The sequence below is a fragment of the Thunnus thynnus genome, chromosome 22 (assembly GCF_963924715.1).
Source record: "Thunnus thynnus chromosome 22, fThuThy2.1, whole genome shotgun sequence".
NCBI classification, from domain to species: domain Eukaryota; kingdom Metazoa; phylum Chordata; class Actinopteri; order Scombriformes; family Scombridae; genus Thunnus; species Thunnus thynnus.
The window spans coordinates 21,470,150-21,484,065 of record NC_089538.1 but is presented as its reverse complement, the minus strand read 5'-3'; the positions used below and the strand labels follow the sequence as shown (position 1 = coordinate 21,484,065).

Below are 13,916 nucleotides of genomic sequence, written 5' to 3'. Positions count from 1 at the left end.
AACATTAATGTAAACAGAAGATAGAAATCTACCATCTCAGCCACATTACCCCTGCTCTTTCGTCAATTATGAAGTATTGGTATGTTGTATTTCTACATCTGCTACAACTTTCTGTTCATTTTTATACTGCTGTTTTCTTTAATGTCCTCTTGTGAGTCTTGATAAGCTCACAACATCAACAGTTCAAAAAAAAAATCATCTCTCTGACGACTGGAATGTGAGTTTTTGTCTGACTGTGCCATTGGTGAATTGGGAGCTGTTGATGTTGAGAGTATATTAAAGGATATGGCTGACAGTTTTCTACACTGGAATACTACACTTCCCCAGGTTTGCTGTGCGTCAGTTAGTCTGTGATCATTTGACTATATTTGACTAGGCACATTTTAGTTTTTATGTGCTTCAGAAGCACGATTTACCACAAACTAATGAGAAAAACCACTTCATTGGTAGCTGGACTGACTCCAAAACTTGATCTGAAGCAATGAATGAAGGAGTACATACAGACAAATTTGTGTCTCAACAATGAACCATGTGACATCTGAAAACACTCACCACCTGGGTAGACACATGTCTGAAAACTATTACCATCAAAAGTCTGATAGGGTGGAGTGACCAGTTCTTAGTGTGCATTCAAAAGAAAAATGCCACTGTGTTTAAAAATGCAAGGGTTGATGTGACAAAATGTAAATCAATCAATCAGAAAATGCAGTGTCAGGAATCTGTCTACTATGAAAGCAGGATCTTATAGCTCTGGAAAGTTATCAAGGTGTCAGTAACTTATAATAATAATATCTTTATTTATATAGCACCTTTAAAAACAGAGTTTACAAAGTGCTTTGTGAGACAAGTCGACAATGTCAGTACAATGCAAAGCAAAGACACGACACATAAAGCAATAACAAGTCTGACATTAAGAAGACGGCAGTAGAAAACAAAGAAAAACAATAGAGAGATGATAAAAAGGTTAAAAGATGGTAGAAAGATGATCGAAAGACAACATTACATAAAAGCAAGTCTGTAGAAATGGGTTTTAAGAAGTGATTTAAAAGAGGTTACTGATTCTGCAAGCCTTATCTCCTCTTAACTTAACCTCTGCTTTCAATGATTTCAAGGCAAAAAAACAAACAAACAACATACATTTTTGACTTTTGACTGATAGAGTGTACATATATATATATATATATATATATATATATATATATAAACATATATACATATACATATATATATAACAAATATATATATATACCTTGACTTTTTATTGTTGTGTTTATTACGGTACTCCTACTTCTGTTTCCTTGTTTCCTGCACTGTTGTAACATGCAAATATTCTCTCTAGAATTTAATAAAGTCTTATCTTATCTAACAGACAGACAGACACACACACATACAGTTTCTCTCTCTCTTTTTTCCTATGCACTTACTCACCCCCCACCAAAAACACACACTCTTTTCCCCACTATACAACATTTATATATTTAGCAGAAGTATTTATCTCTCATCACTAATGTGCAGTACATTTATTTGTATATTTACCATTTATGTGCAATATTGCACCTTCGAACCAACTAATGTGCAATATAATGTATATTTGTATATATTTTATCTCGTCTCTCTCTTATCTTCCTCTACTGTCTCGTTTTATTACATACTTTAAGATACTCGAAGAGGTCAAATTCCACTGCCGTCATTATTGCCAGCTGCTATGTTGCTGTGCATGTCAAGTCAAGTCAATTTTATTTATATAGCGCCAAATCACAACAGAAGTTATCTCAGGGCACTTTTCACATAGAGCAGGTCTAGACCGTACTCTATAATTTACAGAGACCCAACATTCCCTTCATGAGCAAGCACTTGGCAACAGCAGCAAGGAAAAACTGCCCAGTCTCTCTCAAGAATCGGATGGGTAGAGAGAGAGAAAGAAGGAGGGGAAGAGGGGAGAGGGAGACAGAGAGAAGCACAGCAACAACAACAATATTAATAACAACAATAATAATAGTAGGAATATGACTAATAATAATAATAATAGCAGGCGTGGGACAATAAAACATCTTGACTCTCTTGAATCTTATCTTACAGTGTCTCAAATCTCAAATCTTAACTACCCACCTTTGTTTTTTAAAATTTTTATACAAACAAAGGTGGGTCGTTAAACATTTAAGACAACTTTACTGTGTCCTGCTCACCTCTGAAACTAAACCTGGAGGAAAACTGGGAGCTGCCTTGACTCACTGGTTGTAAAAGGTATTACAAACACCCAGCGAAGGACGCTTTGTATTAATATTTGAACGCGGCCCATCCCGACCGTCAAACAGCGCGATCAACCAACGTCTCTTTGAACCCGCCCACCTCCTCACCGAGGCCGCTCATTGGTCGAGCGCGCTGTCCATCACAAGTGTGACTCAGATCACAGTCATGTGACACATGTTTTTGTTGTTTCGCTTCCGCCTTCAGCCTTCTCGCCGTGTCATGTGGATGTCAAAAACCCTTAACTGACAGGCTCCGGGTGTTGAAATCTCCTGTACAGATCTTCCAGGAAATCTCCACCGGGGGTCCGAGGACTTCCCGCCGCTGCAGAGGCTTTTCCTGAGGGTGTTTGGAGCGATGGCGGACGGGGAACGGTCGCCGCTGCTGTCCGAGCAGCACGACGGGACCAACGGCTTCTCTCCCGGGGGCAGCTCGCATGGATATCCGTCAAAACCTCAAAGTATGTCGGCTGTTTAGTTTGCCCCCTTAACAGCACGATACATACATATTTATATGTTTTATAACTGCAAGACAGAGCATTTATAGTTTGTATTTAGGCTCGAGAACTTGTAAACAAATGTCAGTTTGCAAGCTAATTTAGCTAGCTAGCAGTAAACAATGCAGTTAACAGGCTCGTACAGGAGATTCAACCCCTGCTAATAAAGTTAATTAACGTCTGTAGGCTGTCACCAACCTTGCTAATATCATACTCTCGAATATTAACACACCCTAGTAAGTATTATTAAATTGATATGTAGTATATAAGATGGCTAAAGACAGAAGTGAAAGCCTTTCTGTTAGTTGACTGGGAGGTGGTTTACATTGTTGACAAGAGGTCAAAGCTCACCCAGGCTTTCTATTTGCTGTAATAAAGCTGTTATAATCTTCATATAGATTATTTATCCTGCAGCAGAGGTCGATTGATCAATAGTTGATCATCAGAAACTTAGCTGACAGCTATTTTTATACCCAACTAATAGTTTTTTTTTACTCTCTATTTTTATTGTTCTTATATGCAAATTAATAACAAACACGTGAGGGGAAAACCTCTATAAATCAAGTCAGAATTATGTATATGTCAAACAGATCTTTGTCAATTTACATTTAGGTACAGTGTTGTTTTCTCCCTTCAGTATAATGTCAAGTCCTCCCACTTTGTCTCCATTAGGTTTTCTTGCAGTGTCATAATGTGTGTCACTTCTTCCATTAAGTAGATTTCTTCAACCATCTGTATCCATTAATCCAGAGTTGGCAGGTCAGCTTTGCCCCATCTCCGCGTTGTAGCCTTTATACAAGCCACTATTAATATTTTAGCCAGATATTGATCATAGAACCACTTGTAAAATAACAAAAGTAAAGCAGAGAAACATCCATAGAAATATTGTATCTTACTATTCTTTTCATTGCTGTACATGCTGTTTACTAAATTAACTGTTTGAGTCATTTATGAAGTAAAAACCCCAAATATTCTCTGGATCTAGCCTCTTAAATGTGAGGATTTGCTGTATTTTTCTGTCTTTATATCAGTGTAAATTGAGTATCTTTTGTTTCGGGCTGTCGGTCAAACAAACATTTGATCACATCAGCTCTGATTCTGGGAACATGTGATGAACACTTGATCTTAATCTCTACGGTATCTCTTCCTTCTAATTCTCCCCTTTATGTGTAGTTTCCTCTTAACTCTGAACTTAAATCGTCATTGTCACAATCGGCCTCTATCTCTCCTCCTGTCCTGTAGTACACTTGATAAAGTTTGGCCTTTGGGTGCGTCACTCGCCGATAACTGATACTGATTTGCAGACCAATGAATGACTCACTGCAAAAGGGGTGCGATAAGTTGTTAGCTTATGTTTGAAGAGGGAATTAATGGTGCAAATGATGTAATGGATCATCCAGTGTGGTTACAGCAGGGAGGGTGGGGGTTATTTATATATATTTTTGGGAAATGTTTGTTTATACAAAAACTCAGGTGCTGTATTGACAGTAGTCCAGAAATGTCAAACAAAACTACCTAACAACAGAAAACATTGTCTCAATATAATTGAACCATTTCCTCCTGGTTGTTCCTCTCCAGGTTTGGCGCCGTTCCCCAGTGCGGTGGTGCCTGGTGAGCCTCCGCCCCCCTACTCACCACAGGGAAGCCCGGACAGCAGCAGCGCTCCGGTCATCAGCTGCAGGGTCTGTCAGAGCGCCATATCGGTGGAGGGCAAAACACATCAGCATGTGGTGAAATGTAGCATCTGCAACGAAGCTACGGTGAGTCGTACAGACGCAGGTTCAGACACACTGTAGATGAGTCTCGTGTTATGCTTTCAGGATGTTCAACTGGTGGATTTGGCCTTTAATCCTGAAAAACAAGCATATTCTCGCTCACAGCTGACTGACATGGTTGCACAGTCATAAAATTTGTTACAGTATATTATTATATCACATCTCTTCACCCTGGAATGAAACAAGATGCAGCAATTAAGTTAAAAATGAAAAAGACACACTCTAATTTGAAAAACAATTTGTGTCTGACATGGATTTTCCACAAAAAAAAGTTAACTTATCGTGTTAAAATATATGATTATGTAAATATTGTTCACTTCAAAAGTTTAACCGCTGGACATAAGGCTTCAACTTTACACATCAGCCTTGTAGAAATTAAATACTGGACCACGATTGGCTACAGACTAGTTGTGATGTCACAAGTCATCCTGGTAAGTACAGGCCTTAAACTCAGGTTTTCAGAGAAGCAGAGAGAAACTTTCCCCCTTTTAGGCAGACAAATGTGACAACAGTGAAGCTTTGACAACCAACCAACCAAGAAAAACACATTTTTAGGGGGAATTTTTTAGAAACATTTCCTTTCAGTTTTACTCAAGTTCTGGCGTTTTGTTCTGTTTTTGATTTTTAGACCATATCAGCACTTTAACTCCTACACGTCTGTGTCATGTTTTCGCTCTGAAATGATTAGTTTTGCATGTTTTTACGTTCGTAATTTCCGCTTATTATGTGCCGTGTCATGTTCTTTTTTGCTGCTTCAGCATTTTAGTTCCCCTACAGAAACATTTTCATGGGGGGCGTCCTGGTGGTCTAAGACGCAAACCACATAACCGCAACAGCCACGAGATACGTTAACATTTTAGCATGTTGGAAATGTTTCAACAGGCTGCTGTTTTGAGTGTTCATCAACCAGACATCGGTGTCTCGTCTTTCCGAGCTCTATCGATCGTCTCATCTGGGAAGATGTGCAGAATTTCTGCTTGATGGTGTCACAGTTACTCAGAACCTCAAAGATCAGGAAAATCTATACACTGACGGTGAAAAATTGTTGCGGTTTAGGTTTCTTATTCCTCTCTCTGGTTTGTGTCTTTGTTCTTTCTCTCTGCAGCCGATTAAGAACGCTCCCGTTGGAAAAAAGTACGTCCGCTGTCCTTGTAACTGTCTGCTGATCTGCAAAGTCACATCGCAGAGGATCGCCTGTCCGAGACCATACTGGTGAGACGGGAAAAAAACAGTGTGGGATTATTTTTCACCCATCTCAGTGTTGGCTTGTAGTCATACCATCTGTGCAGAAAAAAAACAACCCAGCAGTCATTCAGCAGTAGTCATGGATGAGATGCTGTTATTTTAGCTGCACCACACAGACACACAGGTTCTGCAGAAATCAAGTCATCACTGTTAGTCACACAGAGAAGTTTCATTTCATCATGACACCCTTTTTCTTTTGTGAACACTGGATTGAAAGCGAAAAAGTTGTACGTGGAAAAACAGATCTGAAACAGCAGAGAGTGAGCAACACTCACCAATGTTTCCTCATCTCTTTTGGTATAAATGATGTTATAATGTTATTTAAGTTGTTGTTTCTACAGTTGAAAGTCAAACAGACTTGTGGGGCTGTCAGTGTTTTATCAAAAATACGTACATATACAGTCAAAGTCAAAGGCTTGGACACACTTCCTCATTAAAGTGAATGGGAAGGTGTGTCCGAACCTTTGACTGGTGCTGTATTTCCCCAAAGACAATGAGAAAAAAGTCAAAACAACCAGACAGAAAAAGCTCTGACATTTTTAACTGAGAAGTGTGACTGGGTAACATGATTTCTGCAAAAAAAAACTTGAACTAACTAAGGAAGTCAAACTTTGTCTAAACACAAGCAGCTACACAAGTCTGAAACTGACCAAATCCTAATAAATGAAGAATAAGCAGAAACATTATGAATTTTACCAAACATGATGGCAGTTTTTGGTACTTGATGGTTTTAAGACTCAATTTCTCACACTTGATCACATATTCAAGTGTGAATAAACACCAGATGTTGTTGAAAATCATCACTTTTTTTTTTTTTTTTTATGCCAGTAAACGCATCATCAACCTGGGACCAGTTCACATCGGCAGGGACAGTCCTGAACCGCAGCATCAGCCCGTCGGCATCAGAGTCATCTGCGGACACTGTTCCAACACATTCCTGGTAGGACACACACACACAAACACACACACACACACACACACACACACACACACACGAAAGCAGTCATGCATTAAAAAATGACAAAACAAATTTCACTTCTTTTATTATTTTATTTTTAATTTACCGCAGTTGCTGCATAACGTAATTATTTGCTGCATTTAATAAGATTCAGACCCATAACTGATACACACACACACACAGACCTTTCACTTCCTCTTTCTCTCCCAGTGGACAGAGTTTTCAGACCGGACCTTGGCGAGATGTCCACACTGCCGAAAAGTGTAAGTACTTCTCTGTATCTGTGTGTGTGTGTGTGTGTGTGTGTGTGTGTGTGAGAGAGTGCTGCTTGTTTTGAACACTACGGATGTTCTTTTTAAACTCATTTCTCCGTCTGTGATTTCCAGCTCTTCTGTCGGCCGACGGTACCCCAGGAGGAGGAGCCTGCTGTGCTTCCTGCTCTTCGTAGTGCTCGCCGCCTCCACTGCAGGACTTGTGGTATGTGTTTATGTGTGTGTTTGTGGAGAGTAACTATGGTTTTGTGATGACTCAGAAGTTGGTAGAGCAAATTTAGTATCAATCTAGTTTTAGTATTTCAAGCTAATCTTCTGTAAAACCCAGAATAAGATGTAAAACGATGAAGGCATAAATATTAAAATCATTCATGTGTGGCCAGCAAATCTTGTTTTGTTTTTTTTGTTTTTTTAAAATTAATTTAACCTTTATTTACCTCTATAAAGACCACTTTGAGGAACAAGAGCCTGTTGCAAGTTTTTAGCAACCAAGTATTGTGACAAAATAATGTCAACTCAATGCTTTTCTGAGCTCAGGGTATCTGTAGGTCAGCATTTAATTCAATTTCCTCCAAAAAAAATTTAAAAAAGCAGACTTGCCAACCTGTACGCAACTAACAGCAAGCGCAAGCAACAGTGTGTAGCCTGCGGAAAAGCAATAGAAGAAGAAGAGAATGACCAATCATAGCGCCAGATTCTTTTCATTTCTCCAGCCTTCATCATGGATGTATAAAGAGAACTGGATACAGGAAGACAGCAGGCTTTGAAGCAAATTTGACATAGCTGCCAAACCATGTAATTATAATGTCACATGACACACACTGGCCCAAAAAGACTTTTTCCCATAGACTTACATTGTGAAAGAGGCGTCTCTGAATCAGCGGATACATTTTTTTGAGCGTCACAACCCCCATGAAATGACTTGTCTCACTGTCAGAATTTGATCCATTCGGTCCGATTACATTTCAAAAGCCTGAAAGAGCTGCATGATTGAATTGTTTTATCCAAATCAAGTTAGCCGGAGGGCTAAACCAGAAGTAGCTGACTCATCCAGCAAAAGTCACTACTGCGCTTGCTCTATGGGCCGCACAGATGCAGAAGCAATTCGGAAGAAGTTGAACTTTCTTGGCTTCATGCACCACTGAGCAATTTTCATAGGAATGAACAGGGCGTCACCGCCGACGCTGTATCCAGTTCTCTTTATCTATCCATGCCTTCACCCAAATAACAAGCAGGGATGGTCATGATTGACAGATGCGTGTGTGTGCGGGTCTGTCATAAGCTACTTTTGGGGCCAAATTTCTGACTTCAAACCATTTAATTGGGGACGGCTTGTCCAACTGGGGACAAAAGTCATGTCCCCAATTGGTAAAAGGTTAATTTTTGGGTCAGTGGTCATGGTTAGGGTAAGAGTAAGTCCCCAGGAAATTAGTGTAAGTCTGTGTAATGTCCCCAAAAGTGACCTATGATGTGTGTGTGTGTGTGTGTGTGTGTGTTGGGATTGTAGTCTGTAACTTTGCCTACTCCAAGAAAATTTCAAGGAAACACCCCCTCACTGCAAAAAGGTACAATATGTAAGGAGGGATGTGATGACTTCTACAGTTTCAACAGTCATGTTCATATTCAGCCTGTATTGTCATTAGGTCATCACACCATTAAATAATAGCCTTCATATAAGGAGAACAGTTTGTATTAAACAGCTCTAAAATATTTATTTCATTGTTGCCACAAAATAGTCTGTTTAGGCTGGTTTGGGTTTTACAGCTACATTGTCATTATCTGTTCAAATTAGCTGAAAATGTTCTCAAAAATAAAATTGGCTTTAAGTTTGATCATTGTGGAGGTTGTAAACAATAGAAACTATATAAATGCAGCAGTAGTGGCAGGTTAGTGTGTAGCCTGAGTGAAATAGTGTTCCTTGGTAAGCTGTGTGAAGTGGCATCTGCAGATATTTTTGTAAACAATCTGATATCGGTATCAAGAATTTTCATATCACTGTATCTCTTAAATTTTTGTCCGTTTGACTGCTGCATGTATGAAAATGATGTACGCATGTTTGCAAATTATGTACCATTATTTATTGTGCGAACAGCAGTGATTTGCATCTGATGAATCAGGTCAGGGAAGTGGAACTCAAAAAAATTCGTCCAGGGTTGCCAGGTCTGAAATGCCATTAGGAGATATTTAAAAGGCTTACATAACTAGAAATTATTGTTTATACAGCTTGGAAGTATTGAAAATATGACATAAATGTCTATAAATTCATGTAGTTAATTAATAATTGTTATTGTCCCCTTCTGGTTCCATACTTTGACCAGTATGACAGTGAAAAATGTATTAAATTACATTCTATGTGGTATTAAAAATGTCTTAAAAACTTAATTAGCGAATGGAATTGGCTCAGGTGTTAAATATGGAACTTGGTCATTTAATAACAAATATTCAATGTTAATAAGTGGTTTAGTCATTAATGAACTTCCATACACAATTTTACAAAGAATTAGCGCAAAATCTGGTACAAAAATTACATTTTTTATAAACTGGCAGGAACTATTTTCACTTTCACTGGTTGTGGGTGATGTAAGACTATGCAAAGCATGAATATATTTATGTAATAGTAAAAAAAAAAAGACCATCTGAAATATTGATAGCGGCGTTTCATTAAACTATTAATCTGCAGCAGTGCTTCCCAACCTTTTTTGCATGTGACCTTTGAATACAAAGCAGTGTCTACTTAAGCAAGCGCAACTGACGAGAGGTTTTCATTTCTCAGACTGTTTCATTTGAATCATTTTTTAAATGCTTTGGAAATTGTAGTTTAACAAAAAAAGAGGAAAGAAAAGAAGCAAAAAATTCAGAAAATAGGCATTAATTTATGTAACAGTCTTTGTTTACTACCCAGGAAATCATCTCATGACCTCTTAGATTCATGTTTAACCTCTGATCTACTGATTATAAACACTATAAAACATTCTAGTACTTATCAGACTGATTTTCTGTTCCTTCAATGTGTTCAAAGTCTTATAAACTTCTGTATGTGTGTGTGTCTGTTGTCAGTATGGTACTTTGCAGCGCGCCAGAGAATCTAAAGGGATCTACGTGTCATGGGCTCTGCTGATCCTGCTCGCTCTGTTCACCATGGCGAGAACCATCTACTGGAGGTGTCTGAAAATTAGCGACCCGATATCCAACATCACGTAGAGGGACTACAAGAGAAAGAGAAGGGAAAGAAGGAAGGAAGGTTAGAAAGTTGGTTGATATGTAGAGAAGGAGGGTAAACAGTGGTTGGTATAAACTGTGGTCACCTGAAAGAAGAAAAGTTGTATTTAAGATATTAAAAATTAACTCAGCATTCAAATTTATTTGACGGATTTAATGAGCTGCCAGTGGTGGAAAGAAAACTGCTCATTGTCCTAGTTGATTACAAGGACTCTATTTACCATCACAAATTGGGGATTGTTGTTACAAGTGTGCAAAGAGGTTGATCTGATGTGTTCACAACGATATAATATTCATTGTTAAATGTCGACAGAAATACAGGAAGGTTTTTGTTAGTCTTTATGTTATATAATCAAACCAAAATAGAGGGAAAAAAACAATAATAAATTGTAATCAAACTAAGCAAATTGGAAGAAAGAGACAGGATGAGTTTATTTTTGTTATTTTTTAATTAAGATTCATTCCAACCTTTGACCTAACTCGATGTTCTTGTGTGTCTTCGCTCTCTGTGAAAATTTTCTGGGTCCAGTTGAAGAGTTTTGTTCCAAACCAAACGAACCCGCCACTGAATCCCAAATTACCTTTTTTTTTCTTTATGTCGGCATTAGTATTTAAATTTCAGCTGAAAAGTGCTGGATGATAAATTTGGATTGAACCGTTTTTTCCGGGATCACTCGGCGTTGCATTTAACGCAAGGACAAAATCAAACGGCCAGTAGTAGTTAACCAGTGTTTAACTACATTTCTTTTTTTTTTCATCTTGCAGAACAATGATCAAACCGGTGAATGAGCGAATAAATCTTCCATTCATTCACCATTTTAACTTCTTTTCAATGACCAAGCACTAAAAATATCTCATGAACTTAAAATAAGCCAAATTGCACATATCATGTCATGTAAATACAATTTACACGTAGAACTACATATGCTTGATGTTTCGGGGACATTTAAGGCGCTCTGTGGAGTTTTTTTACAATGGAGCAGTTTTGTTTATCTAATGCACGGGGATGCACATGCATGCAGGTGAGGCAATACACAGTCCTGCCGATGTTTACACGTTATTCCACTGATCTACAGGTGGTGGCAACGCACCAAGAAATGGTGGCAATGTGCCAACAAAGACCTGGAAGAAGCTACAAGCTGCTAGTATACAAAGATGTAAACAATGCAGGTTTTAAAAAATACTGAAAAAAATCGGCATTGCAATTGTTTTACATGGAAGGAAATACACTGAACACGAAGAATACACAATGCGTTTTGGTGAGAAACATTCACTGTAAACAACTTTTTGTTCCTTTTACGAGAAAACTCCACAGGGCACCTTTTTAAAGGGAAAATGGGGAAAAAAAACTAGCTTTCACTGATTTAAATTGTGACAGATTATTGCAGTTTAAGTAATTTTATTTTGTTTTATTTTAATGATCATGATGTTAATTATCAACATTCAAACATGATGTAAATGATACTTGATTAACACAGGAAGGCTTTCCTTGATATGAGTTTATCTGTGATAAAACACGCTAATTAGACCAGATAATATTTAAAAAAAAACAGCTTTTAATAAGTATAAAGAAAATAGGCAAAACTAGTGGAAACTGGTATAGAATTTGATGAGTTAGTCTATAATGGATGTACAATGGGAAACTTGTAAATCAATAAGCAGGCATTAACAGTAAGTGGCATCATTTTTTGTTCAATTCTTAGAAGTCAGTCTAGTAGCATGTCAGCATTCACATCATCTCACACAGGTATTATGGAGCATTTAATTTGATTTACTTATGTTTTGTTTCAACAGCTGTTCAATGAAAATTATTTGTGTCACAGAAACTAAAACATATTCTGATACTTTAAGAATCTGGGTTGATAAAGGGATAACTTTTCCACCTAAAAAGGACAGAAATAAGTGAAAATATTACAACATGTAAGATTTCAGAAGAAAAATGCTTTGTAATCAAAATCTAAAAGTGTTGTTTTCCTGTTTGAGTCACTCTTTAACATGAAATGACACACAGGGAATGATTGATCGATTTCAAATAATAATCCATGCAGTATCTTACTTGAAACTAAATTCAGCTAAACTAATAAATGGAGTGTCTCCTTCTCTGTTTAAGTGTAAATATATTCTGTGGATGTTTTGGATTATACAGAATTATCAGAGCTGTTGCTTCCCCCTTGTGGCTGATTAATGTAAGTATCCGCTGACTGTGAAACATGTTGCACTACACTGTACTGATGTACTACTACTGTATGTTTCTGTCACAGTTATTCAGGTGAGTGGATTGTTGTTGTTTTTTTTTGTACATTGTGAAACAAAGTAATACTTTTAACAAGGTCCTCTTGACTCCAGTGTGTCTTATTTTAAACTATTAATCATTTGTGTAACGGGTTTAGATGATTTTTGTTGTAGAATTTGTGTTTAGGATAAACCTAACTGCTGAAAAAATATATAACAAACTGTAATTGTAGAGGATAAACCTAACTGCTGTAAAAATACTATTATTATTATTATTATTATTATTATCATTATTATATAATACTATTATTCATTTTAATAGAACCTCAGTAATAAATAGTGAATTTTCTTATTTTATACTATTAATCATGCGTGACAGGTGTAGATTATTTTTTTTGTAGATTTAGTGTTTCAGATAAACATAATAACTGTAAAAATACATAACAAACAGTAATTGTGGAGGATAATTCCAACATTTTTTAGATTATAAAGAGTATATCCTGTTATTCATTTTAATAGAACCTCAGTAATAAATAGTGAATTTTCTTATTTTATACTATTAATCATGCGTGACAGGTGTAGACGATTTTTTTTATAGATCTAGTATTTCGGATAAACCTAATAACTGTAAAAATACATAACAAACAGTAATTGTGGAGGATAATTCCATTTTTTAGATTATAAAGAGTATATCTTATTATTTATTGTAATAGAACCTCAGTAATAAATACTGAATTGTCTTATTTTATACTATTAATCATGCGTGACAGGTGTAGATGATTTTTTTGTAGATCTAGTGTTTCGGATAGCGCTAATAACAGTAATAATACATAAGAAACAGTAATTGTGGAGGATAATTCCAACATTTTTTAGATTATAAAGAGTATATCCTATTTTTTATTTTAATAGGACCTCAGTAATAAATAGTGAATTGACCTTTCAATATTTTATCATTTAAGTCTAATGTTTCACAACTCACCAAAGATTACCAACAGTTATGTCCTTAAAATAAGTCACATGTTAATTATAAGCAAATCATTGATTACTTCAGTTAATATGTTTTCATTTTTAGATTAAATGTGGAAGTATATTTAAAAATTCATGACTGAAACTGTTTGTGTTTATATGGTTCTTTAAAACCACTTCTATAAATCTGTCATTGTGGAATTAGACGCATGTGCGCAAGCCTCATATCCACTCTACCAATTAGCCATAAACAGAGCCGTTTTCATACTAATACACTTCCTGCTCCACCAGTATTTACACCTGTTATGGAAACAAATGGGGAAGAAACTAAGGAGGTTCCCCCAACAGCGCCAGAACAATTGTCATTGCACACGGCTACGCAGCTGTTTATAGCGTCCATATCATTAAATCATTATATAGGCCTGTTATTAAACGTCAGAAATGTCATCAGTGCTCAGTTTGTAGCGCCCATATTGAAAGCGACAGTTCAGAATGTGTCACAATAA

At 36.9% G+C, this 13,916-nt stretch overlaps 1 protein-coding gene across 1 annotated transcript; it reads left to right on the top strand.

Moving 5' to 3' along the window:
- The first annotated feature begins 2,418 nt into the window (after positions 1 to 2,418).
- Positions 2,419 to 12,545, top strand: LOC137174392 (type I phosphatidylinositol 4,5-bisphosphate 4-phosphatase-A-like). The gene is made up of 7 exons (XM_067579634.1): positions 2,419 to 2,707; positions 4,322 to 4,503; positions 5,624 to 5,730; positions 6,592 to 6,703; positions 6,932 to 6,984; positions 7,108 to 7,198; positions 10,051 to 12,545. Exons 1-7 carry the CDS (start codon positions 2,605 to 2,607, stop codon positions 10,192 to 10,194), a joined length of 792 nt encoding a protein of 263 aa, XP_067435735.1. The 5' UTR covers positions 2,419 to 2,604; the 3' UTR covers positions 10,195 to 12,545.
- The last annotated feature ends 1,371 nt before the right edge of the window (positions 12,546 to 13,916 follow it).